General features: G+C 54.3%; 1 protein-coding gene across 5 annotated transcripts; it reads right to left on the reverse strand.

Annotated features, from left to right (window-relative positions):
• Nucleotides 1-3,999: 3,999 nt before the first annotated feature.
• On the reverse strand, nucleotides 4,000-27,955 carry CDK12 (cyclin dependent kinase 12). Of its 5 annotated transcripts, none has more exons than XM_048927161.1 (14): nucleotides 26,321-27,955; nucleotides 20,379-21,263; nucleotides 17,177-17,353; nucleotides 16,066-16,205; nucleotides 15,307-15,477; nucleotides 14,612-14,801; nucleotides 13,757-13,813; nucleotides 13,563-13,664; nucleotides 12,477-12,554; nucleotides 11,776-11,892; nucleotides 11,041-11,172; nucleotides 10,120-10,334; nucleotides 8,116-8,568; nucleotides 4,000-6,145 (listed from the first exon to the last, which is right to left on the reverse strand). In XM_048927161.1, the coding sequence occupies exons 1-14, from the start codon at nucleotides 27,364-27,366 to the stop codon at nucleotides 5,499-5,501; spliced, it is 4,410 nt and encodes a 1,469-aa protein (XP_048783118.1). In that variant the 5' UTR covers nucleotides 27,367-27,955; the 3' UTR covers nucleotides 4,000-5,498. The 5 variants fall into 5 exon arrangements, with proteins under 5 accessions (XP_048783118.1, XP_048783115.1, XP_048783117.1 ...); XM_048927158.1 differs by having other exon boundaries at nucleotides 4,000-6,172; XM_048927160.1 differs by having other exon boundaries at nucleotides 8,116-8,571.
• Nucleotide 27,956: the final 1 nt, after the last annotated feature.

A 27,956-nucleotide genomic window follows, 5' to 3' on the forward strand; every position in this document is an offset into this window, starting at 1 on the left:
CAGCACAGCTCGGCTGGCACCCGGCCCGGACGGCGGATTATCTGTGCCATGGATACGGGCTCCTCGGGGACAGCGTGCTGCCCGACTGGGGCTGCGGGTGGCACAGCATGGCACGGCGCAGCACAGGGTGGCACAGAACGGCGCAGCATCTCGTGGCGCCGCACGGCACAGCGTGGCACGGCCCCATCTGGTGCACGGCATCACGTCACGAGTGCTGTCCCTCCGTCTCCCCCCAGCCCTGACCCATCTCTGTCCCCATCCCGTGGCACCGTCCCCACCCGGAAGGCAGAGAGTTAACGAGAGGGGACTGCGTGCTATAAATTTTGCATCCGAGTGTGGGGAGCCGGGGCGTGGGGGGGGGGCTGGGAAGGAGCCAGTGGGCTGTCTCTAGGTAACAATAAACACCACGAGCACGGAGCAGCTGTTACACTTACTCTCTCTGCATCACAATGCCGAAATAACGCTAATAAACCCACCATGCGCGCGCATCCGCACAGCCCGGGCCTGGGGGGAACGGGAGATGGGGTGTGTGCAGATGGACGGATGGACGGAGAGGTGGGAGGTGGGTGGATGGATGGATGGATGGATGGATGGATGGATGGATGGATGGATGGATGGATGGGCAGCAGGCAGGGCTGAGTTCCCCAAAGCCTCCCCACGTGGACTGGAAGTGGCTGCAGCCATGCGAAGGTGCCCAGTGCCGGCGCTGCCTGCAGCCATGGGGACACTGCCGCCGTGGGGTCCCTGCAGATGGCCACCAGGCACTGCTGTCCCCAGCAGCAGGCCGCAGCTGCTGGGATGCTGCAACAAAGGCCCCGGTGCAGCTGGAGGCGTCCCAGGGCCGGCACGGCGCTCTCTCCATGTCACACCTCCGTCCCGCGCAGGGTCCCGTGGCTGAGCGCCCCCCCGGCACACAGCAGGGCGGCGGTGGCAGCGCTGCAGTTTGCATTCCAGCGCAGGAGGCAGCTGTGCCGCAACCCCGGCGCGGCCCCCCCCAGCGGCACTAAATATTAATGCCTGCCCTACATTGCGCGGCGGCACCTGCCGCGGGCGACCGTCAGCCCCCGGCTCCCCCCCCCGGCCCTCACTGGCCGGGCAGCTGCCCCGGCCCCCCCAGGGGCTGTGCCAGAAGGTGCGGGGGGGCTGTGGTGGTGCCAGCTGTGCCCCTCACCCGAGCGGGGAGGAACAAAGCGAGGGCGGGGGGCAGGTGGGGGCAGCGGGGCACGGAGAGCAGCCAGGAGTCCTCCCAACCCCCTCCCCTCCCGCCGAGGCCTGGGGGTCACAGGAGGCTTTGTCGTCCTCCCCCCCTCTTATGCCACAGCTGAGGCCGTGCAGCTCATTGCATCGGTGCCAGGCAGCAGTGGGACGGGGGCCACGCTCCCCCCTGCCCTGGGCAGCAGCCAAAAGTCCAGAGCCGAAAAGTAGTGGTGATTGATGGCAGCGTTTGCCGGGTAAGCGCACCCCGTGGTCCAATCCTCCCACCTTCCCCAATTCCTCCCCTGTCCCTATTCAGAGATCATGTTGTCTCATGTTGGTCCCAGAGGCGCCATTAATTAAAAATACATCCAATTAAATGGCAGGTGAAAGCGTGCGGGCGCGGGTCCTCCCCCTCGGCTCAGCTGTGCGGCTTTGCGAGGGGGGGCGGGGAGGTGGGGGGAGCGGGGCAGGGTGCTGCGCCCGGCGCCTGCGTGGCCCCAACGTCCCCAAAGCCACCGGCTGTGCCCCATTTGGGAGGTGGGGATGGGATGAGGGCAGGGAGGGGAACGGCCCCGGCGCCGCGGGGGGGGCATGGGGACACAGGGATAGGGGAGGGGGGTGCAGGGATGTGGGGGTGCTGGGACACGGGGGTGCGGGGACGTGGGGATGCAGAGCACGGGGGTGCGAGGATGCGGGATGGAAGGACACGGGGATGCGGGATGCAGAACGCGGGGATGGAGGGACGCAGAACACAGGGATGCGGGACGCAGAGCCCCAGCTGCGCGCTGCCGCCTTCATCACACCGCAGACCCCCCCGGCTCAGCCCCCTGGGTTCCCCCCTCTCCCTTCCACCCCCCCCCCCGGGGTGGCAGCGCGGGGTCGGGCCCAGCACGGCGGCGGCGGTGGCCGTGGGGACAGCGACATCTGGTGACAACGGCGCGGGACGCGTGGCTTTGTGCGGGCTCACACGCGATCACGAGCGTGAACACGGACACGCAGGCACGCGGGATGCACAGCCATGCAAGGAGCGCACGCAGGCACCCGCACGCAGGATGCACGCACACACACACACACACGCACACACGTGTGTGCACAGCCCTGGCCGTGCCACGGCCCCAGCGCTGGAGATTTACAGCCCCGAGCCATTTGGCACAGCAGCTGCTGCGAGGGAAGTTGGATGCAAAAAATAAATTAAATGGAAGGAAACGCTCTGGTCACCTTGGGCCGGGCCGGGTGCGTGCAGGAGCTGGGATTTAATGCCGGGCTCTGGGCTGCAATACGGACCGGGTTTCCTCGGGGGAAGCGGGCACTGCGTGACGGTCATAAGGGCTCTTTGGCTTTGGGGCTGTGAGGGCGGCCTCGTGCTGCGCCCGGGTGATGCCCCGGGCGGGGGATGGATGAGGGTGCAAGGATGGATACCCCGCCTGCCCCTGTTTGTGAATGGAGGGGATGGCGGCAGGGCACCCCGTCCCCGGCGGGGCTGTTGGCACGCTCGCTGCCTCCCCCCCAGGCGGAGCACGGCGCTGCCAGGCCTCCCCCGCCCCCCCCGCCATCTGCACACCGATGTATTTTAAGACGTGTCAGCGGCAGAGATGCTAAACCGGGTGAGAGGGAGCGGGGCTGGAGGAGGAGATGGGCGCGGGGTGGGGGGAGGCACGGCCACAGAGCCTCGGGGCGCAGGGACCCCTCAAAGCCAGGGGGCTGCGAGTCCTGAGCCCCCCCTGCTGCAGCCCCGCAGCGCGGCCCTGGGGCTCCACTCCTCCACCCTCGCGCTGAGCCCCCAGCGAGGCCACAGCTCCCCCAAAGCCACCACCGAGCACAGGGGGCGGCCAGCAGCACGCAGCCCCCAGGGGCGGCCATCGGCCAGGAGGGGCGGCAGCCACCCGAGGAAAGGCAACGCACCCATCTGCGTACGGCCGCCCCAAAGGGGGGGAGGAGGCGGAAGCCCACGGCCCCGGGGGGCTCAGCGCACGCACAGGGGGCCGGGGGCACGAGGAGGGGTCCGGCTCAGCCCCATAGCGGGCGCCGCTGGGGGGAAGAAGGGCCTTTGAGCGGGGAGAAACGCGGCCAGGCAGGAGCGCGACAACTGGCGGCGCCGATGGAGCGGCAGGCCGCGCAGGAAGAGAAAAGGTTCGATGTTTCCAATCTCCGCTTTGGGGTTTTTTTTAATAAACCGAAAAAGGAAAAAAAAAAAAAAAAGAAAAAAAAAAAAAAGAAAAAAAAAAGAAAAAAAAATGGTTTTTTTTTTTGTTTGATTTTTTTTTTGTTTCGTTTTTAATATATTACAAAATATCTGTACAGAGACAAAGGTACAACCAAAAAAAAAGAGAAGGAAAAATAAAAGGCGCTCGGTCTCGAAATGAAGGTGGGGCGGCGCCCCCCCCCCCCCCAACGCTGTGCCCCAACCCCCGGCCCTGCAGCACCGCTCACAGCCATGACAGCACCTCCTCCCCCCCCCCCCCCCAAAATCCTTTTGTCTTCTTTGTACAGAAGCCCCTCTAAAAAAAAAGAACGCCAACAAAAGCGATGCAAAAGGAGGAGATGATGGGGGGCGGCCCCCCCTTCCCCCCCCCCCCTCGCTCTGGGGTGACAGCGGGGTCCTTCTGCACCCAGCCCTGCTGCCTGAGCTGCACCTTCACAAGGGCTGATGGTGGGGGTCTATGGGGAGAAACCCCCCCGTGCTCTGCCCCACAACAGGATGGGGGGGGGGGGGTGAGTAGGGGGCAGCTGGCACAGAAGCAGAGGCTTTCCATCCCTCGCTCAGGTCCAGGAGCCCCCTGCCTCCCCCCCCCCCCCCCCCCATTCAATTTTAAGCTCAAAGCCCCCCAATTTGGCCCTCAGCCCCCCGGGGTTGCAGCGCTGCTGCTTTAAGGCTCAGCTCCTCAGTGCAGCTTTACTGCAGAGCTGCCCCTTGGGGACGTCAACCCCGGGGGGGTTCAGCGCTGCGTGGGACGCAGGGAGAAAAGGCAAAACGCCACCAACGGCTCCAGCAGCAGCGTGGTGGGAATTCAAAAATACATATAAATTAAAAAAAAAACAAAACCGGAGAGGCGACTGCTTTATTTAGTGCACTCTGCATCACAGAACCCCCTCCTCCTGCATCAACCGGCCATGAAAGCAAAGGGAAACCAATGAGAAGAACCCAAATCTCCCAAACCTGCGCCTGGCAGCAGCGCCCAGGTCCTGCAGCCCCACGGACTCCCATCTGTTCAGCACTTCAGCACACTGTCATCTCAAATTAAATGAACAACTCTATGTTTTCCATAGGAAAGGCCTGCTCGGGGAGGAGGACAAAATAAAGCTCATAAATATGTACCTTTGTTTTATTCGTCTCTTTTGTTTACGTCTCATTGAAATGGACACCGAGGGGCGGCGTTCTGAAAGGAGAAAATGGGTGGTCAGTGCTTCCTCCAGCACAGCACAACCAGGGGAGCCCAGAGGTGCTGGGACGGCCTGAAACCCCCAGGAGCCCCCGGCCTCAGGCAGAGCCCCACCAGAACCGCTCTATTTTTCATCTCTCTTTAATTAATTTTTTGTTTTCCTTTTAAACTTCAATTCTTCCACTATTTGAGAATCCCAAAGAATTACCTGGGTGTAAAGGGAGGCGTTTCTCTTCGGCTCTTTGAACGGAAAAACCAAAACAAAGGGGGGGGGGGGGGAGGGGGGTGAATAACAAACCAACCAATGCCAAAAACCTACTGCAGTTCCTACTGCAACTCCGTGGCAGCACAGAAACCCAAAGAGACCCCTTGGCAACGCCGGCGTCCCACAGCTGCTGAGCGGAGCCCTGGGGGGGTCGCACAGCCCCAAGCGCCACGGCCCCGCTGTGCAGCCCAAGCTGGGGCTCCCTGCAACAACAGCTTCGTTTTTATTCTTTATTCCATTTCTTTTCTTTTCTTTTAAAGGGGAATAATAAAAAAAAAAACAACCAGCAAACCAACACCATTTTGCTTTGGGATCAGGCCGCCCCCCGGCCCTACCTGAACCCTGCCCCGCTCCTCCCTGCACGACGCACCGCTGCCCTCCTCGCTTTCATTTCCTCCTTCCCCCGCGGCGGTTTGTTCCATTCAGCCCGTTTTACACAGCTCCCCCACCATCTGCCGGCTCAGGGCACGAAGCTCAGCGCCGTTTTATTGTCGCTAACCAAGCACAGGGGTCCGGCCGGAGCGCTGCAGAGAGGCGCCGGGCGAGCGAGGGATGCAACAGAGAGCTTTGCAGCAGCTGAGCGCGGCCGAGACCCGGCCAACATCACGGCGCTACGGTCAGAAGCGAGGGAGGGAGGCGATGGCGGAGGACGAGCATCAGTAAGGAACCCCCCGGCCCCGGCCCCCGCGCGAGGGCGCCCGGCCCGGCCCGCGGAACGCCTTCCCGTAGGGCGCAGCCTGGGCCGGGGCCCCCCAGCCGTGCCCGGTTCCTGCCCCACTGGAACCGGCCGTCCCCACACCCAGCTCGCTGTAGGTCTGAATCTTGGCCTCCGGGTGCACCAGCGTGTTGTTGCTCCCCTCGGTTTTGCTGAAGGATTGCCCGACCGAGTGCAGCGCCACGGGGACTCTGGTGAAGCGGAGGTCCTGGTCCCCTGGGAACTGGACAGAGCCCGTGCCCTGGTAATTGCTCGTCTCCCCGAGGTGGCTCACGGAGCCCAAAAAGGTCCTGCTTTTCCCCAGAGGCTGGGCAGAGGGTTCCAACAGCGTCTGGCCAGAGTTCAGCTCCTCGGCCCCGAATCCCCCATCGGAGCCGTCGGCGCTGTAAGTCCTGGACGAGTGGGACCTGCTGTAGTCAGCGGAGCGCGCGGGTTGGTGCTCGGCGTGGCTCAGAGGCTCCTCTTGCTGGGAAAAGAGCTGCAGCAGAGCAGCTGTGACGGCCGGGTTCAGCTCCGGGGCTGCGCTGGAGAGGTCTGCTTCGGAGAGAGGCGGCGGCGGCGGTCCGGGGGGCTCAGGGGGCCTCTTGTCTGGTGGGAGAGCGCGAGGAGGACATGCTGTGGAAGGGTTACTCCTTTTAAACAACATCTTAACAAGCACGCGAGCAGATATCAATACATTTCTACCAAGTAAAAACGAAAAGCAAACAGCCCTGCCGAGACCATCCGCTCTCCAGGAAGCGCCGGAAAAAGAGGCGGAGAATTCTGAAAGCTGCCATTCGGTGTGAGATCACCGCTCACGTTCCTTAACGTTCTCCCCGCACTCACCCCGGTCCCCCACGCTCCCAAGCGCTCAGCAACAGCTGTCCTAACACATGGGCATCCGCAGAGGGAATTCCTGCTCCCGGATCAAAGGCTAACGGGGAGGCAGGCAGATGCAGAGCTGCGCGGAGCAGCGTTCCTGGAAAGCAGGGGGACCCCGGGGCCGCGCTGAGGCAGCGGCTGCGAGCCGCCGTGCGCCCTGCAGGGCGAGGAGCGGCGCCGAGCCCCGGCCGCAGCCCCGCCGAGCTCCCAGCCCCGCCGCGGCCCCTCTGCGCTCGCGGGTTTTCGCTGCTTTCACCTCGTTCAGTACGGTCCCAAAACCTCAACCCACGGCTCTCGCACCGCCTGCCCTGCCACACGAGGATCGGCCCCCCTGCTCGGCCCTCCCCGAAGCAACAAGAACTCCTATTTCTAAGGATCCCTCCTAGCAGAACCAGGGCGTCCCCACCGGCTCCCAAAGCACTTGGGTTACGGTGCAAAAAGCTGGGAGCAGAGCTGGGGGATTCCTCTGCTCCAGCGCCACGGCCAGGGCTGCCACCCTGCGCACCAACCACGCTCACAACAGCGGCCCTGAGCCCCAGAGCAACACCACTGCACTGCTTTGGTCTCACCCACCACCAACAGCATCGGCCACGGGGCAGGAAGGCAATTACTGGCGATGATGCGAGAGGCCACCAACACCTCGATCGAATCAGATCCTCAAATCATGTGCAAAAGTGGTTATTAAAAAGGTCAAACTTTATTGTGAAAACCAGTAGTCTTCCAGGACCACCCCTCCACCCGTATCCATCAGTCCACTTTAAAACTAGATTGTATTGAAATCCAGAAAACAATCTTCAGGTAATTTTAAAGCTAAGCTGATCTGGGGACAGCGCAGCATCGAAAATAAACAGAGAACAACGTTATTTCATCGAATCTGCTCTACAATAACCTAATTATATTCCAGTACTAGGGCAAAAAAACAAAAAAAAAAGAAAAAAAAGGAAAAAAAAAAAGCACAATCACAACTGGCTTGTGGTGGGCGGGTGTGTTGAAGGCACGAGAACACAGCACGTTCAGCTACATTGCAGAGGAGTTGTGTATCGGGCCAAAAGAGGCTCCCTGGAGAGTCTGAGACAACTCAGGAGGCGCTTCTACAATTTGGTGAGGTCGTCACAGGATGTTGCTAATAATTCAAAAAATCAACAAGAAAAAAAAAAGACATGGAGACATTTGCACTCACCTCTGGGAATGGAGTCCAGCAGCTCGCCGCTCAGGTCTTTCACTCGCCTCTACCTTGCTGGACAACAACCTGCTGCCTCAGCTTGCAGAGCTGCACAGCTCCAGCACATCAGCCCTACGCACACTGAACTGGGCACTGTGCACCCGTCCCTCCCTCACAGGGCTCTCCAGTATTTTGCTTCTCATGTTCTTTACTGCTTTGCTTTTTTTTTTTTTGGCCTTGGTTGAGCAGGAAGGTGGAAAAAAAAAAATACTTGGGGCGAGTAAGAGAGGGAAACCTGCATAACTGCACCGTGCAAGAAGCCGACCTGGGTGCGTGAGCCCCGGCCACGTTCTAACACCCAGCACTTTCCTCCTCCCATCCTCAGCCCAGGCCCCACTTCACCTCCCCCGACAGCCCTCAGGTGTCTCAGCTCCTCCTGGTCACAGCTGAACCACAGGCACTCGTATGGCAGCTGGACTTTGCCAACCAGGCGCACGGCATTCGAGATGCACGAGCAGCGCTCACGGATATTTACCTGTGCTTTCCTCCTGATGCACTGTAGGGGTTTTTCTCAGCCCCCGCTGCTCGCTGCTCTTCTCCCCATTGCTTTCCTCCAGGGTTAGGACAGGCTCCTGGCTCTTCATCAGCTGACTGAGCAGAACGGCCAGCACGTTCTGCATGTCTCCCTGAGCACCGGCTGCTTCTGGAGTCACCTGCTCCTCCGGTGGCTGGGCCTCCGTGGGTGGCTCTTCTATGGCTTCCTCTGCTGCTGCTGCTGCTGCCTGAGACTCCTGCTGCTGAGTTGTGGCTTCTGTCAGAGCGTTGATGGACTGGTTGAGAGCCTCCAGCTGCTGCTGCATCTCTGGGTTAGAGTGCACATTTAACAGCTGGGCCATCTGTGGGACGCTCAGATCAGTCTGGCTCTGCAGCAAGTTCAGTAAAACAGCTAGTTCACTCTGATTCAGCTGCTGGGTGATTTCTCCAAGGCCTGCTGGAAACACAAGAAACATCACGGAAAGGTCAGAGAATGCTGCATCTGACTGGTTTGTAATCATGACACCAGCAAACCCCTCTTCTCCGCAGGCTTGGGGAAGGCATGCAGGCTGCAGGATTCCAAGGCAGTTTGCTCAGCTTCCCACCATCAGCTTGCCCCCTCCAGCCTGCCATCAGATGTGAGCAGCGCTGCAGCAGCACCCCGTGGTACTGCTCACACACTGCACTCACCCAAGGCTACAGTTCAGCACTGCTCTGCGAGCAGCAGAGGGAAGCTTTGCCACTGCCCCCAACAGAACCACACACAGCTGCTTGATCAGACCAGCACAGCTGAACCAAACCTTCCCCTAACTGAAGGCAGCCCAAGGATCACACTGCTGGGCAGCCACACCAGTCAGGGCAGCAGGCTCAGGGACGAGACTGGAAGCCTTCAGCTCACCTCACAGCAATTAAAGCAGCACCCCTTCCTGCACTAGAAACCGTGTTCCCAGGATGGAGGCGGTTTGGGATGGAAGAAGGGGGTTTTCCACCAGTGCAGCAAAAAAAAAAAAAAAATAGGTCATGCAGAAGGCAGCTCCTCTCTGAAAGCTGGCCTGGGAGCAGAAGGCTCTGTCCTCTCCTTCATGCAGCCAGGTCAGCCTAAAACACAATCTTTACATGGTGACACCTCCCCTCTGCATCATGCTGGACCAGCTGACAAGGACGACCCTTTATACTGACCCTGCAAGTCAGATTCCTTAGCAAGCAAGGTGCACAAGTTTGGTTTTAGAAGCTTCCAATTAAGCCCCCTCTTACTGGTAGAGAACTAATGCTGCTCCTCTGACTGCCTGTTAATCCAGCCACAGCCCTTTGTCCATCTGCCATGTTTCACTGAACACATGGACTGCACATTCCCCGGAGCAAGAACTGTCTTCTCTGCTACTCGTCTGTAGAACATTTGACACAAAGGAATCTTCAGCCCTATCTGGTATTGTGCAAGGCTTCTAGAGACCAATCAGCACAGTCTGGGGGAGCTCTGGATATCTCCACATTCCCAAGAATCAAAATACCTCCCCTCCAACTATTTTTGGGACATCAGAATGTTGAATGTGGTTTTGGCAGCAGTGCACAAGCAAGTCCCTGCGATCAACTGATCTCTTCAGTAAGGAACAGTGTGCAGTAACATCCATTTCTGCCATCAGTCACTAGTCTTTTTTCCTCATCTTTACATATTTGATCAACAGGATCAAATTTCAGCTCAGCTGCACATTGGTGAGATGGTTCCCACCAGCCTGTTATCTATTACCTCACTGGTCAGAGACTCAGGGATTCCTTGAATTATTCTCTAAGAAAGCAAGCATGTGAACCAATAACAACTCCTGAAGAGCAGACAGAGCGCTCTGCAGCCAGCAAAAAAGTCAGAACAGAAAGATTCTGCCCTTCCTGTACAACTCAGATCATCAGACTGCCTTGAAGGAGACGTGAGCACCCCGCACCCACCACAAACTGGAGACAGCACGAAGGTAACATCAAGAGGAGCCTTTTGCAGGCCAGACAAGGCACTGACCTACTGCATCTCCAGCACCAGCCTCTGTTTTGAGCTGGGCAGGCTGTGGGTGCACAGGACTGCTGTTGTTTTTGACAGTATCTGTGCTTGTAACAGAGGTAGTTTCTTTCCGAGAAACTTTTGATAACGGTGGCTCCTCCACTGCAATCCCACTCTGCCGCTGCCGTCGTCGTTTCTTGCTCCACAGCTCGTGGCAATCCTGCCAGTGGGGAAGGCTGAAAGACAGCAAGACTTCACAGGTAAAAAACAACAAAACACAGCACCAAAAACAGCTTGGAAGACAAGTGAAAATTCTTAGTGCTGTATGAGGAGTGCAGCTGCTGCTCTAAATGCAGCCACACTACAAAACCCAGGAGGGGCGAAGGGAAGGCGGCCCAACTGCACGTGAATCACACAATCTGCACTGGAGTCTCGCCCCTGAATGACTGGATTTGCTGCCATCCACCTCCTCCCATCCCCAAGCAAACGTACATTCATCTTCAAGAGTATGGTGGCTTGAGGAAAGCAGCTGCCTTTAATAACCCTGAAGGAAATGGGAATCTCAAAAGCTGCTATCCTTGCATGCAAATAAGCTAGAGCAGAGTTTTATAGCCTGACTGAGGTGGGAGAAAAGAGCTGCCAGTAGTGGCTCTTGAGCAGCGTTGCACTCTTCTAGCCAATTAACAAGCAACGTCGTCAACAAGGCTGCCCATCCTCCATGGCACAGAGGACAGGGATCTGCTGCCTGCTATTCCCACATCTTCCAACAGCCTTGGAGCACCTTACAAGCATGAAGCCGAGCTTTATAAAACCAGGGCAAAATGAAAGAAATCCAGAAGTTGTAACTTAATTCCAACCAAGAAGGCAAGACAAGGCCAGTGGCTCCTTCCTGAAGTTCATCAGCAGTGCCCAGCACAGCGAATGACGGCAGCAGGAACTTACTCTGGAGGTGCCATTTTGCTGAGGTCAACGTCCTTAAGGAAGTCGCTCTGCAGGGCCTGCTCTGCTGTGCAGCGCTTGCCAGGGTCCAACGTCAGCATGTGGTCCAGCAGGTCGAGAGCAGATGAAGGAATGCTGTGTGGGGAGCAGAAAACACGGCTGAGCTAAGGGTTTGTTCTGAAGAGAGCAGCAACAGGCTTTCAGAGATGCTCAAGAGCAATAAACTTGGGCTGCACAGATATCTAAGTGATGCACAGCCCACAGACATCATCAGAACAAGCCACAGATACGCAGTATTTCTCGTCTAATTTTTCCTCGTTTACAAAGACCAACTTTGCTACGAATCCCACAAGACAGACACACAACTACGCTCCCCCCAGAGAGCACATCTCTGAAGTGAGACAGCCTCAGCACTGTGAGAGCGCCACGCTGCCAAGTGTGCTCTCCAGGTGCAGACTGCCAAGGCCAGACCCTCACAAGGAGCATTCCCACGTGTGCAGAGGCAGGGAATCCCTGCAGAGGCACCTCAGGCAGATGAGGCAGTCAATGCACGGCCCAGCCTTCCACAAATGGAACAAACCCCCCATGGCGAGGGCTGCCCGAGGGCAGAAGGTAAGGATGGGAAGCATTGCTTCATTCTGCCAGGCAGCCCGGAGCCAAAGGACGGATCTGTCACACACTGCAGCAGGAGGCCACAACCCCACACAGCTGCTCGTCCTCTCTACTATGGAAACTCACAAGGAGAACTCCTCACGCAGGCGCCTTCGGTATTGCTTCTTGGGTTTCATGGTGTTGAAGTAGGGCAACTTGATGACATCGGGCCACACCGCTGGACAGGGGCTCCCACAGAGCCGGCTGAGAAGCAGAAAAGCAGAGTTTGATCAGCAGGTGAAACAGTGAGAAGGGCCATGGGCTGAAGTGAAGTCATAGAATCATAGAATCACCAAGGTTGGAAAAGACCTTCAAGATCATCCAGTCCAACCGTTCACCTATTCCCAGTAGCTCCCACTAAACCATGCCCCTCAACACAACATCCAGCCTTTAAAGTTGCTGCCTTTCTGAGCAACCTACAACAGCCTAGGTGTGGGCATGCTTATAAGAAGTATCAAACCCCAAGTTAAAAAGGAAGAGGAAAAATGCTCACTTAAGCTTATAAGCTACCCATCAAACTGAATTTTCAGTGTGAGATATAATTTAGGGTCACGATTTCTGCGTTCAGCTAGCTGCAGATCTTACTGCAGGTGCACACTTAGCAGCCACACGTGGGTGGCGCAGACACCTAAGATGCCCAGCTGTTTACATGTGCAATATTTACAATATTTACTGGTCCTATTTTGCAGGCAGATTAGAGAAAGAGGGCTTTTATAATACAGCAACTACGTGCACGAGCAGTTACTGCAGTACCTCTTTCTCATAGGCATGCATGTGCAACGCTTTACCTGATTAATTCAAGCTGAGCCAGTTCCAGATTGGCTTGAAAAATAGGCTTCTTTGTAAACAGTTCCCCGAGGATACAGCTGGAAAGAGGAAAAGCAAGAGGTCACGACAGAAAACCCTTGGGATGATCGTTTGAACACTGCAGCATTTCTGTTCGGAAGCGGATCTGCCCAAGGAGAGTTATTTGCATCAGGGCTTGTAGTTGAGAACTGACAAACTAACCTATGTGTACAGGCACCAGTTCCACACAGCTGGGAAATAACACCAGTCTGGTTAATGTGTCACAGGCTTCACACTTTAACTCTTTGCAGGGGAAGCAGGACATGTTAACACCACGATTAAATAACAGGCAGGCGTCTCCTTTTCTTCCCACTTATCTTTCCAACTTTACTGTCAAATTTTGGGGGATATTTGCTGGCCCAAATATCCTCAGCTGTCAGCAGTGTGCTGCTGGTCACTGCCAAGCCCAGCACACAGCCCTGCACACGCACATTTGTGCAGCTGTAAGGGAAAGAGAAGAGACAGGGGACAGCTCTGACTCAGCCAGTCCTTAACATCCACCCTCAGGCCTCCTGGCAGGAATGACAAGCGGTGCCAAAGATAGCTGCAGTCTGATACAGACACCTGTCTGCTGGAGCTGGCCTAACCCCACTCCTTTGGCACAGGACACCAAATAGCAGCTGGACTTCACAGCCACAATTTCCCGCAGTAATTGGGAGGGCCTGACTTTCACTTCTTTGTTGTTTGTGTACCAAACCCCAGGAGAGGTTTGTCACCCCTCCTGATCTCAGTGGCACACGAGCAGCAAAGGTCAGCTGGCTGTTTTTAAAGAGGGAGAACAGACACTTTTATCTTCCCTTTTATATTGACCTCTATGACAACACAAAAAATACCCTTATTCCAGGACCTTTCACTCGTAGCTTCAGCTAGGTGCCAGTCACTGCTGGCTTACAGCATGGGAACACCCTGAAAGCGTCCAGCTGGAACAGACAGAGCTCAGCACAAGTCCAAAGCTACCTCCCCTTCAACCACTGTGTGCACGAGGCTCCCAGCCCTGCCGTGACAGAAGATGGAAGCCAGGCACTCACCCACAGCTCCACACATCTATGGCTGGCGTGTAACGCTCCTCGCCTAGCAGCAATTCTGGAGGTCGATACCATAAAGTAATGACTTTATTTGTGTACGGACGGCTGCAAGGGAACATCCAAATGTCAGCTGGCATCAAGAGCCACGAAACCCCCACAAAAAGCCACCGTTAACCCCTCTGCTCCCCGTGCCTCACCTCTCCTCCGAGCTGTAGAGTCGGGCAAGTCCAAAATCTGCAAGTTTGATTTGCCCACTGAAAGACAAAAACAATCACTGGTTTGAACTGCAGCTGGCTCGCATTCTGCAGGCAGTGAAAGGTAAGGAAATCCCCTGGTGCAACAGAAAGGCCTAAATGAGCAGCAGTGACTTTTGGCTACATCAGATCCCATGCAGTGCTTCAAAGAAATGAAGTGTGATGCTTCAGTGTCATCTCTATCACAGTCCTCCCAACAGACCAATGTCCCAGAGAAATGTTTTCAGAAGGACAACCAGACACCTGGGTGCAATTACATGCAGTATTATTCTCACAAGCTTTGCTTAGGGTTATCGAGATAGCATCCTGATAATTAACAGAAATTAATAATTGTAAAGCACTCTGATGAACCATATCACTGCCAAGCACTGCTATCTAAACAAGAGAGAACTCGTGGAGATGTGCTGCTCTCGACCCTAACCCCCAATGGTTTCCAATGACCAGAATTTCTGCCAGAATGCCATGGAGACGAAGGACACAGAGAGACCCGTTTGGTTTCAGCTGACACAAAAGCTGTCAGCCTCCTGTGGACAGACTGCTACCACCAGCAAGCGCCACAGAAGGCAGTCAGGGTGTCAAGAGCCGCGCTCCCAGCCAACGACAGCACCCAGGAAACCAAGCACTTGATGATCTGTCACATCACTGGTGGAAACACACAAGGCTGTGTTTCTGTGGTGTGCAGGCAGCTCCTGTTACTGAGCATAACTCCAGGTGAAGACAACAACTGGGTTCTTTCAGCTGAACACGAGGCAGCACAGGGGAAAGAGGCAGGAGGGGACTCCATCCCTGCCAGGTTACCTGTTGTTCAGTAAGATGTTGGAGCACTTAATATCCCGATGAAGGAAATTCTTTTTGTGACAGTAATCCAGACCTTCCATTAACTGTTTCATGAAAGACTTGATGTGGTCCTCTGAGAAATGTACCAAGCCAGATTCTAGCAGCCCCATTAGGTCGTGGTCCATGTACTCAAATACAAGGTAAAAGGCACCTGGAATAATACAGAAAGAAATAATTAAGATGAGAAAGGAGAGATCAAGGAAAAGAGGAATGAAAGGACATGCAGTTTGTTGAAACATTTTTGTGTGTGCTGTTCAATGTGCTCTGCTCACGTATTTATTTTCTTATGCACATACACAGGGGTTACAATGCATCCTGTATATATATATATATATATCTATATATCTGTATGTATATATATATATCTATATATCTCACTGCAACTGCTTTTCTGACTCTACAGGAAGAAATGCAATGCACCCCTTTAAACTTGCTTCCACCTCTGCACAGTGAAAACTCACACTAAACTCAGCCCTAACCAACCCCAACCTTTGCTGGGAGGTCAAATCCAGAGGCCAAACGTGCTGGAGCCACACATCAAGGAGGAACACAACAACAAATCTACACGCACAGAAAGATTTCTAGTTCTACATTTGCAAACAAATGAAGTTGCATCACCTTTTTGCCTAATTGAAACCACACCCTGCAGCAAATACCTTTGTCCTTTTTGAAATCCAGTGCATCTTGTTTGTCCGTGACGATTTCCTTCATGTTCACAACACTACGATGGATCAGCTGCCGAAGGATTTTGATCTCGCGGATGGCCGTGATGGGGAAGCCCTCCTTCTCATTGTCCAGCCGCACCTTCTTGAGAGCTACCAGCTCACCTGCAGGACAAACCAGCCTCAGAGCCTCTGCATGCATCACTGCCAGCAGCTCTGAGGGCTCCCAGCAGGAAGTAACTATGGACACAGTCAACATCCACTGAGAAACAAAAGAGCTGCTTCAGCTGCCACTCAGCTACTTTGTGTTAACAGCGCTCTGACTGCAGTCACCACGCCAGCAACTCGAGGCAGGTGACACAGGAGCTCCTCCTAGTTTGCTTCAGTGGAAAATCAGACGGGTGAACTGAAATTACCCCACACAGCTCCGGCCCTTTTTACAGGCTCTGCTACAATAAAACTCAACAAGAACACATTTAAACAGCAGGGCCTCAGTTGGCACCTGTGGCTGCAGCCAAGCCGTGCAGGTTGGGTACACAGCTTCACAAACACAGAGGGCAGCTGGATGCTCAGTTAGCAGCATGTCAGAGCCTCTATTCTTTCACCCCCTTTCAAAACACACTATAACCGTTCAAGCCCTACAGCCATTCACCATTCCCTGGCACCATCACCAACACGGAGTGCTCTATGCACACCCATGGTAAGGAGGCCTTGGAGAAGTGGGGCCAACCTGAAGCCACGTGGCACCTTTACCTGTGTCCTTGTCCTTGGCTTTGTACACCTGCCCATACGTCCCTTCTCCAATAATCCCGATGATATCAAACTTGTCCACACAGCGCTTCCCCCAGTCGCTTTCTGTCTGCCTCCTTTCCCCATACCGAGGACAACAGATTCTGAAAGAAGCCAGAGGGGACTGTTAGACACCCACCTGAAGGCTGCTGCACAGCCACGTGCTCCACCTCTCCCACAGCCCCTCATAATCCTCCATCTGATGGTTCCAGGAAGCATCCCCAAAAACAAATGCAGAATTTGCCCTCGTACCCATGCGGGTAATTGCACACATTTCTACAGAGACCTCATTATGCACCTTAGGTCTATTATTCTGAGTAAGAATATTCTCTATTCTTCTATTGTGAATAACCTCCTAGAAGCACCAAGAGCTTTATGCAGGGATGCTCAGCAGGAAGTTTCTCTGGTGTAAAGGCTACAGTTAGGTCAGAAGATTGGGACAGCTTCCAGGGTAGATGTGGCTGAGTATCAGAACACGGCACGCTCCAGCTGTCTCCAGCACTGGGGGAAGGACAACAGGCTGCCACAGCTTCAATACACAGCCTGAACTGCCACCTCCATTTGGTGAATGACAGACAGCACCCCTTCTTACCTGACAGGTTGCTGTTCATTCTAAAACAGATGGCAAGTAGCCTTCAGCTGCGATTGGGCCGAACACAAAACCACCCACAGCAAATAAGAACAGGTACAAAAACAGGAATATGAACTGCATTTTTCCACACTGCATTTCTCCCCATGGAGACAGCACCCCCCAGGCTGAGGACAGAAGAACTGCAATAAAAGGGAACTAAGCCTGGCTGAAGATTCATAAGCACACATTAAGTGCTCTTTCCATCCAACAAACAGTGGGGAAAGCTGGCAAAGCAGCTGCCAGATTCAATTTCAGAAGCGACCGCGCTTTCGAGAGCACCATCTCCACACAGAGCACGGGCTGCACAGGACAGCAGTCAGCTCTTCTGGAGTCACAGCCTGGACCACAGCTCTACCTTGAAGCTTTAGAGCCCTCACTGACAGCTGTGTGAAGAAACAGAAAACCCAACAACTTGGAAAAGCTGAAGAAAGAAATCAGCCTTACTTTGGTCTCTTTTTGAAGGGTTGCTGAGGTGGTGTGGCTGCCTTTGGTTCCGGGGAGTCAGGAGGAGATGGATCCCCTCCAGGGAGCTCTGGAGGGAGCGGGAGGTCCGTGAGTAAATGCCGTGGTCTCTGCTCTCTATCTTTCTTCACAGGTTTTGGAGGAAGAATCTCTTTTGGACTAAACTCCGAAAAGTCGATACAATACAGAAATCAGACTTCAGAGGTAACAAGCAAACAAAAATCCTACGGTAGGACAAAAGCTCTCTATCTGAGAGCATAAACTTAGGAAAATTAGCATAGCAAAGTGTAAAATGAGAGCAGCCTTACATTGTACAATAATCAGTCAGGAAAGCGTTGCATTTGGATGCACCATCTTCAAACAGAGCACGCTGCCCTCTGCAAACAGCACTTGCTCAAGCTGCACAACCACAGCTGAACCTCTCTGAAAGTCACTTAACTTCTTAGCAAGGACTGAAACAGAGCTCTAACTTGTGCTTATCATTGAGAGAGCAGATATGTTTTTTAATTAAATTATGGATGGCAGAGAAGCTTGGTTTAGACTGGCACGAGGCTCAACAGCAGAGCCTAATTTCTCCCTCATGTTTGTTTGCAGCAGGAAGAATTCCTAGGTCTGAGCAGCCAGGAATTCTCCTATATGTAAATCCCAGCACAGAAAAATGAAGCAATACAAACAATTGCAGGGCTTGTTTTCTGGACAGCCAGCAGGAGGTTTGCTGTGTGTCAGCAGCAGCATCTAATGCTCATCAGCACTGAGATCTCCACATAAATAAGATCTGGAAGCAGGTCGTTCTTCTGATTCTCCTAGCAGGCACTGCCAAATTTACCCAAAAATCTCTTGTGAAATACAGTTAAGATGCAAGCAAGACAAAGCAAGATACAGCCTGGGCACTGAGCTCTGATATCTGAGAAGGAACGGCGAGTCATCTTATCCTGCTGCTGCAGAACTCAGCGCTCAGCTGTGGAGCCCAACAAGGCAACGCTCACTCAGCCCTCTGGAGGAAAACCCTCACTGTGAACGCTGCTCTGGGCAGAGCACTGGAAGCAGCAGGAGAGCTGTGTGCCCTGACCTCAGCCCCCACTGCCTGGGAGCCTCGGTGTGCAGGACGGCACTGCAGGGCCTGAGAAATCCCTTCAGAGGAGCCCTGGGAATTTGAACTGTGTTCAAACAGAGCTTTCCTCACTGATTTCATACATGTATTTAAAACACCAATGTGATGCCTGGCTCTTAACAGACCGTAGGCTCACAGTAACTAACAAGCAGCTACCTGGCTTCATGTTTGATCCCCTTTTACTTGGGACAGCGTTTGCTTCTGATACCACACAAATATCCTATAACATGTGCTACACTTGAGCCCTTTGACCCCAACTTAAAAAAAAAAAGCTGCAGTCTTTTCCCAATGCACATCAAATATGAATTCATTCAGAGGACTCCCCTGGGAAGGGCACAGATGTGCTGGAGGGGCTGTGGCACTGACACCCACACTGCCTGGGTTCCCTTCTCCCCCTCTGACCAACACCCAGCACACCTTGTGGACACACTGCTCCCTTTCAGCACTTCACAGCCACTTCATTATCTTCTATTAGCACTGTTAGCTGGTTGCTATAGCTTTAATTACTGCCAGAACATTTGGGCTTCTCACCAGGATTTCTTCACAGTGAAGAAGCCAAACAGACACTTCTGAGCTGCCCAGGCTTAAGGATGATAAACCTGAACGCCAGCAGCCTGACACAGACACACAGACCCTGCCCCCTGTCCTCCATGCTCCAGAACACTAAGAACACAATCAGGCTGTATTTTCAACTTCACAGAGCACTGTGAAGGCAGCCAGGTGTTCCTAAAAAACTTATGCAAGCAAATGGATTTTTCAGTGCAACATTAAACAAGCACGTGTGACACTGACACCAGCTGCTTCTGCTTCCTCCTGCTGCCTTCCTGCAAGTGGGAGCAGCCCATGGCACAGCTCAGCTGATCTGCACAGGCAGATCATTCCTGGGAGCCTGGCAAGCATCAGGAAAGGGTTGAAGAGTCTCTAAGTGAAGAAGGTTTGCTGGTGCTTCAGAGCCCGTTCCCAAATCTTACATGGATATAGTGTTTGCCCAGGCTGAGCATGTAAAACAGTCTATTTGTAAGATCTGTTCATAAGTACGAAGTCAGGGATGAAGAGTGAGTTCTTTCACTGCCACACAGCTACCACTCAGCAGGCAATGTGGGGATTCCCATCCTGCCAGGGGGAAAAGCTCACTGCGTCCACTCCCTGCATTTAACAGCCAGTGGTGCATCATCAATTCAAAAAGCAGAGCAAGTTTCTCCAGACAAGTTCGTATTAGGAGCTACAGCCAGCCAAAATCCAGAGCAGCAAGATATACAATTGCAGGACAGGATCAAGTCTGCATGTTCTGATTAGAAGTGATAGGAGAAAGGGTTTCCTTCCACTTCAAGCTTACACTGCAATGCCACTACGCATGCAGGACACAACAGAGACGGAGGGCACACTGCATGGCAGGGAGGGACGGGCATCAGTTACAGCTGGAAGCATCACAGCCATGTCTGCTCACCTCCTGAGATCAGCTCTTGGACACTGATAGACAAAAAAGTTGAAGCTGGTGCAGTTTTACTCCATTTGCAAACAAAAAAATACCTGCTTCTTAATCATGAATTAAACACTCATTCCTTAAGTAATCAAAACTTAAGCTGAACTAATGCCTTTTATTCTTTAACATGCGGGCACGGCCTGCACACTCCATGAATTTGGACCAGAAATAGCTCTACACTGCATTCCCATGTTGGAATTGTGAAGGTCTTTTCTGTTACTTAAGTACAGGTTTGGGGCAAATTAAATAAAAAAGCATTTTGTGCAAATGGCTGCAACACCAAGGGGGTCCTTCATTCGGGATCCTTCACTGCTATGGTAAATAAAACCAAAGCAATGTGAAATTTTTACCAGCTAGCACTAAGAGCAGCCAACCCTCCCTTCCTCAGTGAGAAAGCAGTAACTACCCACACGGGATGACAGAAGTCTCCACAAGGAGCCGACAAGCCACACACAGGAGCGGCCATGCAATGGGACGGTCTTCAAAGCACCGTGCAAGACAAGCCAGCAACCTCCAAACCAACCACCAGAACCTGCCTGCTTGCGACTCCGTGCCTGGAAACACAGACAGGACCCTGTGTGTGACCTTACCTATCCAAGTCATCTTCCCCAACTAAAATAGGGGGGAGCGGAAGCGGAGGCAACGTTGAAGTTTTCAGGTGTGGGATAGCAGCCGTCACAGACGCTTGTGTTTTTGTAGCGACTTGCACAGAGGACTGGGAGTTCACCTGAGAGGATAAAGTAGACGTCCTTGGGTGGGAAGATGATGACAAAGACGTTGGGACCGAAGGAGGAGCCTGAACGGGAGTCTGCTGGGATGGAGGCAAAGGTGGAACAGCAGGCGATGGAGGCAGAGGCGGCAGCGGAGGAGTGGGGGGCGGCGGTGTGGTGGTCGGCAGAGGCGGAGGAGGTGATTTGATGGAGGGCAGCGGGGGGGGAATCTCCTTGTCTGCTGGCTCTGTCTCCTTCGGAGATCGAAGGTCCTCTGTCGCTGCTGCAGGCTTCGAGTCTTTTGTTCCCGGCTGTTTCGAATCTCTCACTGGAACGGGATGCTTCCTTTCCGAGTTCTCCTCTGCCTTGGCTTTTGTTGTCTCTGCAGGTGCTTTAGTCTCTGCATTTGAACACAGCAAATTAACTAATTCTGTATCTGACGACGACTTTTCAGATCGAACGCTTTTGACGACCTTTTTAGATTCTGCCCCAGACTCCTTCAGTTCAGCTAAGCTGTTCTCCTTTTTCGACAGGAAAACAGGGGAGCCCTTCACCTCCTTCCCATCCACCTTCGCAGCCGCCGCCGCTGCCGCCGCTCGCTCCTTTTTCTTCCTGCTGAGCTCTGCCCCCAGGCTGGAGTTCAGGGGCAGCCTCGTGGGTGATATACTGGAATGGCGACTGCGGGACCCAGACCTCTGCTTTTTGCTGTGAGATGATGAGTGTCTCGAATATCCCGGGCTTCTGCTTCGGGACTTCACAGACTTCCTGCGAGCAGAAGAAGGGAAATGAAACAGAACATCTCACCAACTCTGAGCTGCTCCCCAGCCTCAGCAGCTCTCTATGAAACACCGCAGCCCCACTCAGCTGCGTTCAGCCAGGCCCTCACACCTACCAGAGGGAATAAAGACAGCAGAACCACATTGCTGGGCAGAGCAGCGTGAGCCCCAGGTCAGCACCCAGCCCCCTACAGCCCCGCTGCTAAGGCAAACCAGGGAAGACAAGTCTCCAGGTAGAGATGAGATCACAGCTGCACCAAACAGAAGACTTCAGTCGAGATTACGAGCTGGCAGTTTACAAATCCTTCATAGTCATTATGTACAGCTTTAGAGGAAACAACAGATAAAATATGGTTGCCCCCACGGGAACGCCGCCTCAGGAAACGTCTCACTTCAAGCTCATCCTTCCCCTGCTTCTTTTACTTACCATCATCAGAACTTACATTTGCATGTTGTGATTCAGGAAGGAAAAAAGAACACTAAAAAAAGACTTTTAGTTCTGTTTGAGGTGTGTTCAGAGGGTCTCAGTCTTCACCTCCAACAGAAGGGCTCCACATATCTGCACGCAGAGAGAACTCTGCTGTGCTGTGAGCAGGTTTTCAGCAGCAAGCAGGGAACACAGCGCTGGGGGACGTGCAGTGCAGTGGGGGCTGATGGAGGAACAGCATTAAAACCACAACAGAACTGGAAACTGGTAGTTCCAGTGCATGCCCTCAGTTACCATGAGACAGGGCTGCCTGCTCTGCTTAGGGAGGAACCGGAGGAGTCGTGTCAGCTGACAAGAAAGCGAGAGAAGAGCTCTGAGGTGACTTTTATTCCACGGTGAATTATTGGGAGCACATCCAGCTTTGAAAATGCAGGAGTTACAAAGCCCTCGCTGCCCTAACAGCAGGCATTTTGTCCCTACCATGAAGTACCAGCCCAAGACTCAAGTCGCTGTGCTCAGAGAACGGCCCCTGTGGGCAGTCCTTGCTCTGTGGTGCTGCCTCAGGATCGTGGCTTTTTCCAAGGGTTCTGCTTGATGAATTAACATCTCGGGCACAGCTTGCTGCCCAGACTGCAGCTCACCAGCAAAGTTGCCAGGAGCTGAAAATGCGTTTCTACTACGCCCAGAGACATTTGCAGGCTAAGGGAGACATCCCTAATGGATCCTGTAAGGATGTAGTTTACTACAACCACAAACAGGTTGGGGATTAGCATTCCCTACTGCAGTTCTCTTGGATTCGCTATTTAAGGCTCTCCAACACTCACTTTCCCATGCCTCCCCCCCACCAGTTACACCAATTTCCCTGCCTGCAGAGCCACATTCTGTTTCAGCACACAGAGGAAGTTTCTGCATCAGCACTCTACTATTATTTTTATTTTTTAACCTTATCTGTCACACTGTTAGGTAGGAGCACAGCCACTGCAGGGCCACCAGGAGGAAGGGTGAAGCCAGCAGCGCTGTGCACAGCCCCCCTGCTCCGCCTGCAGCCTGCCCCCCTCTCACCCTAACAGCCTCCACTTGCAGCCACCACTCGCCCTGCTTCTCCTCCACCAAACACACAGATCTCCATCGGGATAAAGGTGCTCTGGAATTAAAGAGAGCACCTCGCTGTCTCGTGAGAGCTGGAAATCAGAGACACAAGAAACCAACCACGATGACTGTGAACAAGCACAAAGCTGGTAATGATAAAGAACCCTTTAGAAATGCAATATAACCAAAAGTTAGAACAGGCTTTGGAGGGGGGCACACTGGAAACCCCAGATCCACACCGCAAGAAAGACCACAGAATCACAGAATTGTAGGGGTTGGAAGGGAGCTGCAGAGCTCATGGAGTCCAACCCCCTGCTAAAGCAGTTCCCTACAGCAGGTCGCACAGGTCGGCATCCAGGCAGGTCTGGAACATCTGCAGAGAAGGAGACTCCACCACCTCCCTGCAGCCTGTTCCAGTGCTCCTCACCTCACTGTACAGCAGTTCCTTCATGCATTTGTGCAGAACTTCCTATGCTCCAGTTTCCAGCCGTTTCCCCTCGTCCTGTCTCCACTCACCACTGAAAACAGTCCAGCCTCGCCATTCTGCCCCCCACACCTTAGATATTTATAGACCTGGATCAGGTCCCCTCTCAGTCTTCTTTTCTCAAGGCTGAACAGACCCAGTTCACTCAGCCTTTCTTCATAGGAGAGATGCTCCAGGCCCTTCACCATCTTTGCGGCCCTACAGTTAGCAGCTGTCAGAGCTGAAGCACTGGGCAGCAGTCCCCAAATCCACGTGCTCCCAAACCCTTCTGTGCAAACTGCCAGGAGCACCTGGAGACAGCAGTGCTGGGAGGCAGAAGAGCAGAGGGCAGCAGTAGCCAGGAAGTCTGTGTGCACAGCCCACAGTGTGAATTGCTCGAGAAAGAAGCCCAACTAAAGGCTGTTATTCCTGCACGCCCAACAACCCTGAGCCACGCAGAGGCTGCTGCCCCACAGACCCCTGCCTGCAGCTCGTGTGCACACAGCCCACCTTCAGCAAGCTGAACCACTTTGGAATTTTTTCTTCTATCCTCTGCTGCAACAACAAGGAGGAATGGCAAAAAACATCTGTTATTTTCCCTGCTGACCAAATCATCCCTATTTTCTCCTCAATTGAAAGCAAGTTGTTTTGCATAGCCATTTGAAATGCAAACATTCTGTATTCTTTCCAACCAGCACAGCACTTTGATTCAGTTCCCTAACACTGTAGATTGGACACGGAGATTAAAGAAAACACTGAATGCGCTAAGACAAACTCAAACAACTCGTATTTTCAGGCAGCAGAAATAATGCAGCGGCCCAGAAAAGCCTGTGTTACCTCCTTTGAAGGACTTCAGCCACAGTCAGGTGTTCACTGCACAGGCCTGCCCATTTGAGATGCTTCCCCTCCCAAACCACTCCTGTTCCTCCGCAGGATCAGCAGTCAGCAGCGGCCGCTCAGGGCACTCGGCTGCCTCTGTCCACTCCTCTGCAGCAGCCAACCAAAGCCAGCCTCAGAAGTGCTGGAAAGGAAGCTCGGCTGATCTCTGCCTGCAGGTGAGCTCCTGAGCAGCCCTGAGGGGTGGCAGCAGGCAGCTGGGAGCATCTGTGACTTCTGGCACAGACGTCTGACCATAAACTTCCACCAACTGCTTCAGCACGCAGGCTGTGAGCTCAACGAAGCAAAACCAACGCGTGAATTACAACTTACAATTTGCCTAACATATGGAAAACACCTTAAATTCCCTCTGTCCTTTACCAGGGATTCACTTCAGAGGAGTATTTTCTGAAGGTGTGACACATCAGTTTTTATTCTGCTGCACAAAGATGCATCACGCAGAGAGGCAGCAGCTCAGGAAAGGGAGAAGAGCAGGAGGCTACGAACTGAAGCCAGAGACCCAAAGAACTCGATACAAACCAAGCGTAAACAGTAAGCAACCTTTGGAATCTGTGGTGCTTGGGGGTTCAAGCATTTCGTCAGAGAATCAAAGATACCCTGGAAAAGTCTCTTGTACCACGCTACAGAGGAGCAGCACAGAGCGCCTCAAAGTTGTTCCCATAATTAAGATCAGGAAAAGATAACAGCTTGATTTCTCAACACAGATGCAACCAGCCATTTACAGAAGGAGCAAGCTCTGGGTTGGGAAATGCTACAGAACAATACGAGAGGGCAGAACCTCTCATACGCTTCAATTTCCAGGTGGTTTCCTGCTGCACGGGGCTGAGGGGGGACATTTAACACACGGCCGCACCATGAAGGATACCTGCTGGTTTTACCCCTCCTAAAGCATTAACAAAGAGCCTCCGAGAGCTGTGCCACCACAGCAGCAAGGACTGAGGGGAGGGAAAAGAGACGTCGAGGACTATCCCTCATTACCTCTGGGATTTAAGAGAGGGCCAGGAGCACCTCTGCTTCAAAAAAAAATAACCATAGGATAAGAGGTGGATTTTACTTAACAGCTTCCAGGCCACGAGAACCAGTACGTCTCTCACAGTGAGGACAAAGGCTATAATTCCACTGCCCCATGGACAACAAAATTCCTCACAAAGAGCTTTAAGAGTAAAGGCTCAACTCAAGAAACCCCAAGCAGTTGAAACCCACTGCTCACAAGCACATCTTGGAGCAGCCTGCTCAGGCACAGCTCATATTTGGAGCAGAGGATGCAGCACAGTGCAGAGCAGTTCTATAGATATTACATTCCAGGTCACATCTTAATTGCCATGGAGCCACAACCAAAGCTCCACAGCAGCCACGGTGACAACAGGAAACTCACTTAACAGAATCTGAAGCTAGAAAGAAAAAACAACATTAGACCACGTATTTGTGTACAGAACAGGAAGATTAATGAACACCTGAAATAAAACAGAGTCAACACCGCCTTCAAATAAAAGTTTCCCTCTAAAGTCTAAAGAAAGACAAAACGCAGATGATTTCTACCTGCCTTTCCAGAATGCCCCAATTTCAGAAGGGAAAGTGGTAACTCTAGTACTGAGAAAAGAAAGTTTAGGCTGAAAAGATGGAGCTTACGTGTGGTCATCTAATTCAAGAAGAGAGAAAAAGTCAGTTCAGAAAGAGCAAAACACACAAAACACAGACAACCCTCCTGAAGAGCATGATCAGATTTCCACACGCAGCAAACAGATAAGGGGTTCCAGCAGAGGTGAACACATTCCTCCCACTGAGCTGCACAGCAGCGAGGAGCATCCGGGCCCCGTGCTGCACACAGCTCAGCTCCCCCCTGCCAGGGGGCCACCTCCAGAGGTGAGCGTAACTCAATCCCCGGGGCTCGCTCCTTCCCCAGCCACTGCTGTGAGCCAACATGGATGCTGCTCAGTGCCAGCCAGGAGGTGTTTCCTCAAGTGTGAACACCACTCTGCAGGAAACAGCAAGGAACCTGCCCCACAGCAACCGCACACCGAGCGCCGTGCCGCCAAATCGCAGCGCTGCTCCAGAGCAGGCCAAGTCCGGACACAGAGGGGGGTTAACACCCAGCCACCCCAAGGCATCCTCTCCCCCCGCTCCCTCCCCCATTCCCCAGGAGGAAGAAGTCACCGTGGAGAGCACACACCTGGCTATGGGGCTTCGGCTCATGGAGCGCTTGGCAGCAAAGGGGCTGCTGGAGCGCCTTCGGCCGTAGGGGCTCGGCGAGCGCCCGCTGTACGATCCGCTCCCCCTCTCGTAGCTCGAGGAGCGCCTCCTGTTATAGGGGCTTATGGACCTCTGCCTCCGGCTGTAGGGACTGGGAGACCGTGTGTTGGACTGGTAGGCCACGGGTTCCTTGTAGGGCGGGCTGATGGACTGCCGGCGCGACGAGCCGCCGGGGCTCTTCCTGTAGGGATCGTAGTTACTGGACGTATGCGAGCGGGGCGGGCTGAGGTCGTACTCCTGGATGTAGGAGGCTCCAGAAGGGCTGTCGTCCAATTTCGGGCTGTCCAACCATTTTCTGTGGGGACTCCTGGATTTCCGTTTCGGACTGTCAACGGTCTTATAACTTTTGGGAGCTTCCCTTTTGCGATGGCTTTTACTGCGCTCTTTGTGGCTGGACTTGAGCTCCCGATCCTTCCTGGACTTCTCCTTGTGCGCTTTGGCTGAGCGGGACTCCTTGTTGCTACTCTTTGAGGACAGCGCCTTCGGGTGCTCCCCGCTTTCAAGCAGTCTCTTGGAGGACCCCGATACCCTGTCCTTGGTAGACCCGGACCTGCTGGAGGCCTCCAGGCTCTTTTCCAACTTCCTGTCTTTCTCTGCCTGTTTGCTCTTCATCAGCTCACGGATGCGTTTGTGCTGGTGGTGCCGGTGCTTCTGCGTCCTTTCGCTCCTATCCGCTTTCCTCTCCTCATTCTCCCTCCTGTCCAATTTGAGGGCCACATCATCCGAGAAGGTGTCTGAATCCGAACTGATGTCATCGTACTCCACCAGCGGTTTGATCACAGCTCCCAGAGGTGCCGCCGTCTCCTGGGCGGCCAACGGTGACTCCTTGGAGTGCCGCGATTTGTGCCTCTTGTGCCTGGAAGCCACCCGGTGCCTCTCCTTGCTGTTGGAGCTGCCCGGCGCGTGCTGCGAGGCCCCCCCGCCGCCCCCATCCTTCTTGCCCCCATGTCTCTCCGGGTTTGGCATTCCTCCTCCACTGTGCTCGGACAGGGGGAGGGGGGGGCGCTCCTCCGAAACCCCCGAACTTCAAACTCCCTCAGCGCCCTCCGTTCGCACCATTCACCGCCCCCCTGCCGCCGGCACCCCCTGCCGCATGGGGAGCGGGGCGGAGAGCGCGGGGCGGAAGGGAAGAACGGGGAAGGGGGGGGGAGCGGAACCGGGAGGGGCGGGGAAGGGCACCGGGCCTCAGCGCCTCATCCGAGGGGCCCAGGCCCGGAGGGCAGCGCCGCCGCGGGGGGAGCCCCGGGAAGGCGGGACCTGGGCCCACGATCCCTCCCCTCCCGTCCTGTCCTGTCCCCACCCGCCCTGTCCCCACCCTCAGCACCGGGCCTCACCGCGCGGCCCTTCGGCCCCGCCGCCCCGGCCCGGCCCGGCCCCAGCGCCCCCCGCTCACTTCCCAAAGCGAAACGGCTCCGCGGCCAAGGGGGGCACCCGCCAAGTCTCGCGAGATGACGGCCGCTTCTCGCGAGAATCAACCTGAGCCCTCCCCCGCGAGATTTCAAGCGGTGAGAAGAGGAAAGGCGGAGGGTAGTGCGCGCGCGCACTGTCGTCTCGCG

This window comes from Lagopus muta, chromosome 25, assembly GCF_023343835.1.
Source record: "Lagopus muta isolate bLagMut1 chromosome 25, bLagMut1 primary, whole genome shotgun sequence".
Taxonomy (NCBI): Eukaryota; Metazoa; Chordata; class Aves; order Galliformes; family Phasianidae; genus Lagopus; species Lagopus muta.

Coding starts and splice junctions, on each gene's coding strand:
- CDK12 (XM_048927157.1), bottom strand. CDS start 27,366: ATGCCAAACCCGGAGAGACATGGGGGCAAGAAGGATGGGGGCGGCGGG. Junction 14,802..15,306: donor GGATTTCAAAAAGGACAAAG/GTATTTGCTGCA, acceptor GTATTATTCCAG/GTGCCTTTTACCTTGTATTT. Junction 8,572..10,119: donor TGGTGCTGGAGATGCAGTAG/GTCAGTGCCTTG, acceptor TTGTGTTTCCAG/CAGGCCTTGGAGAAATCACC.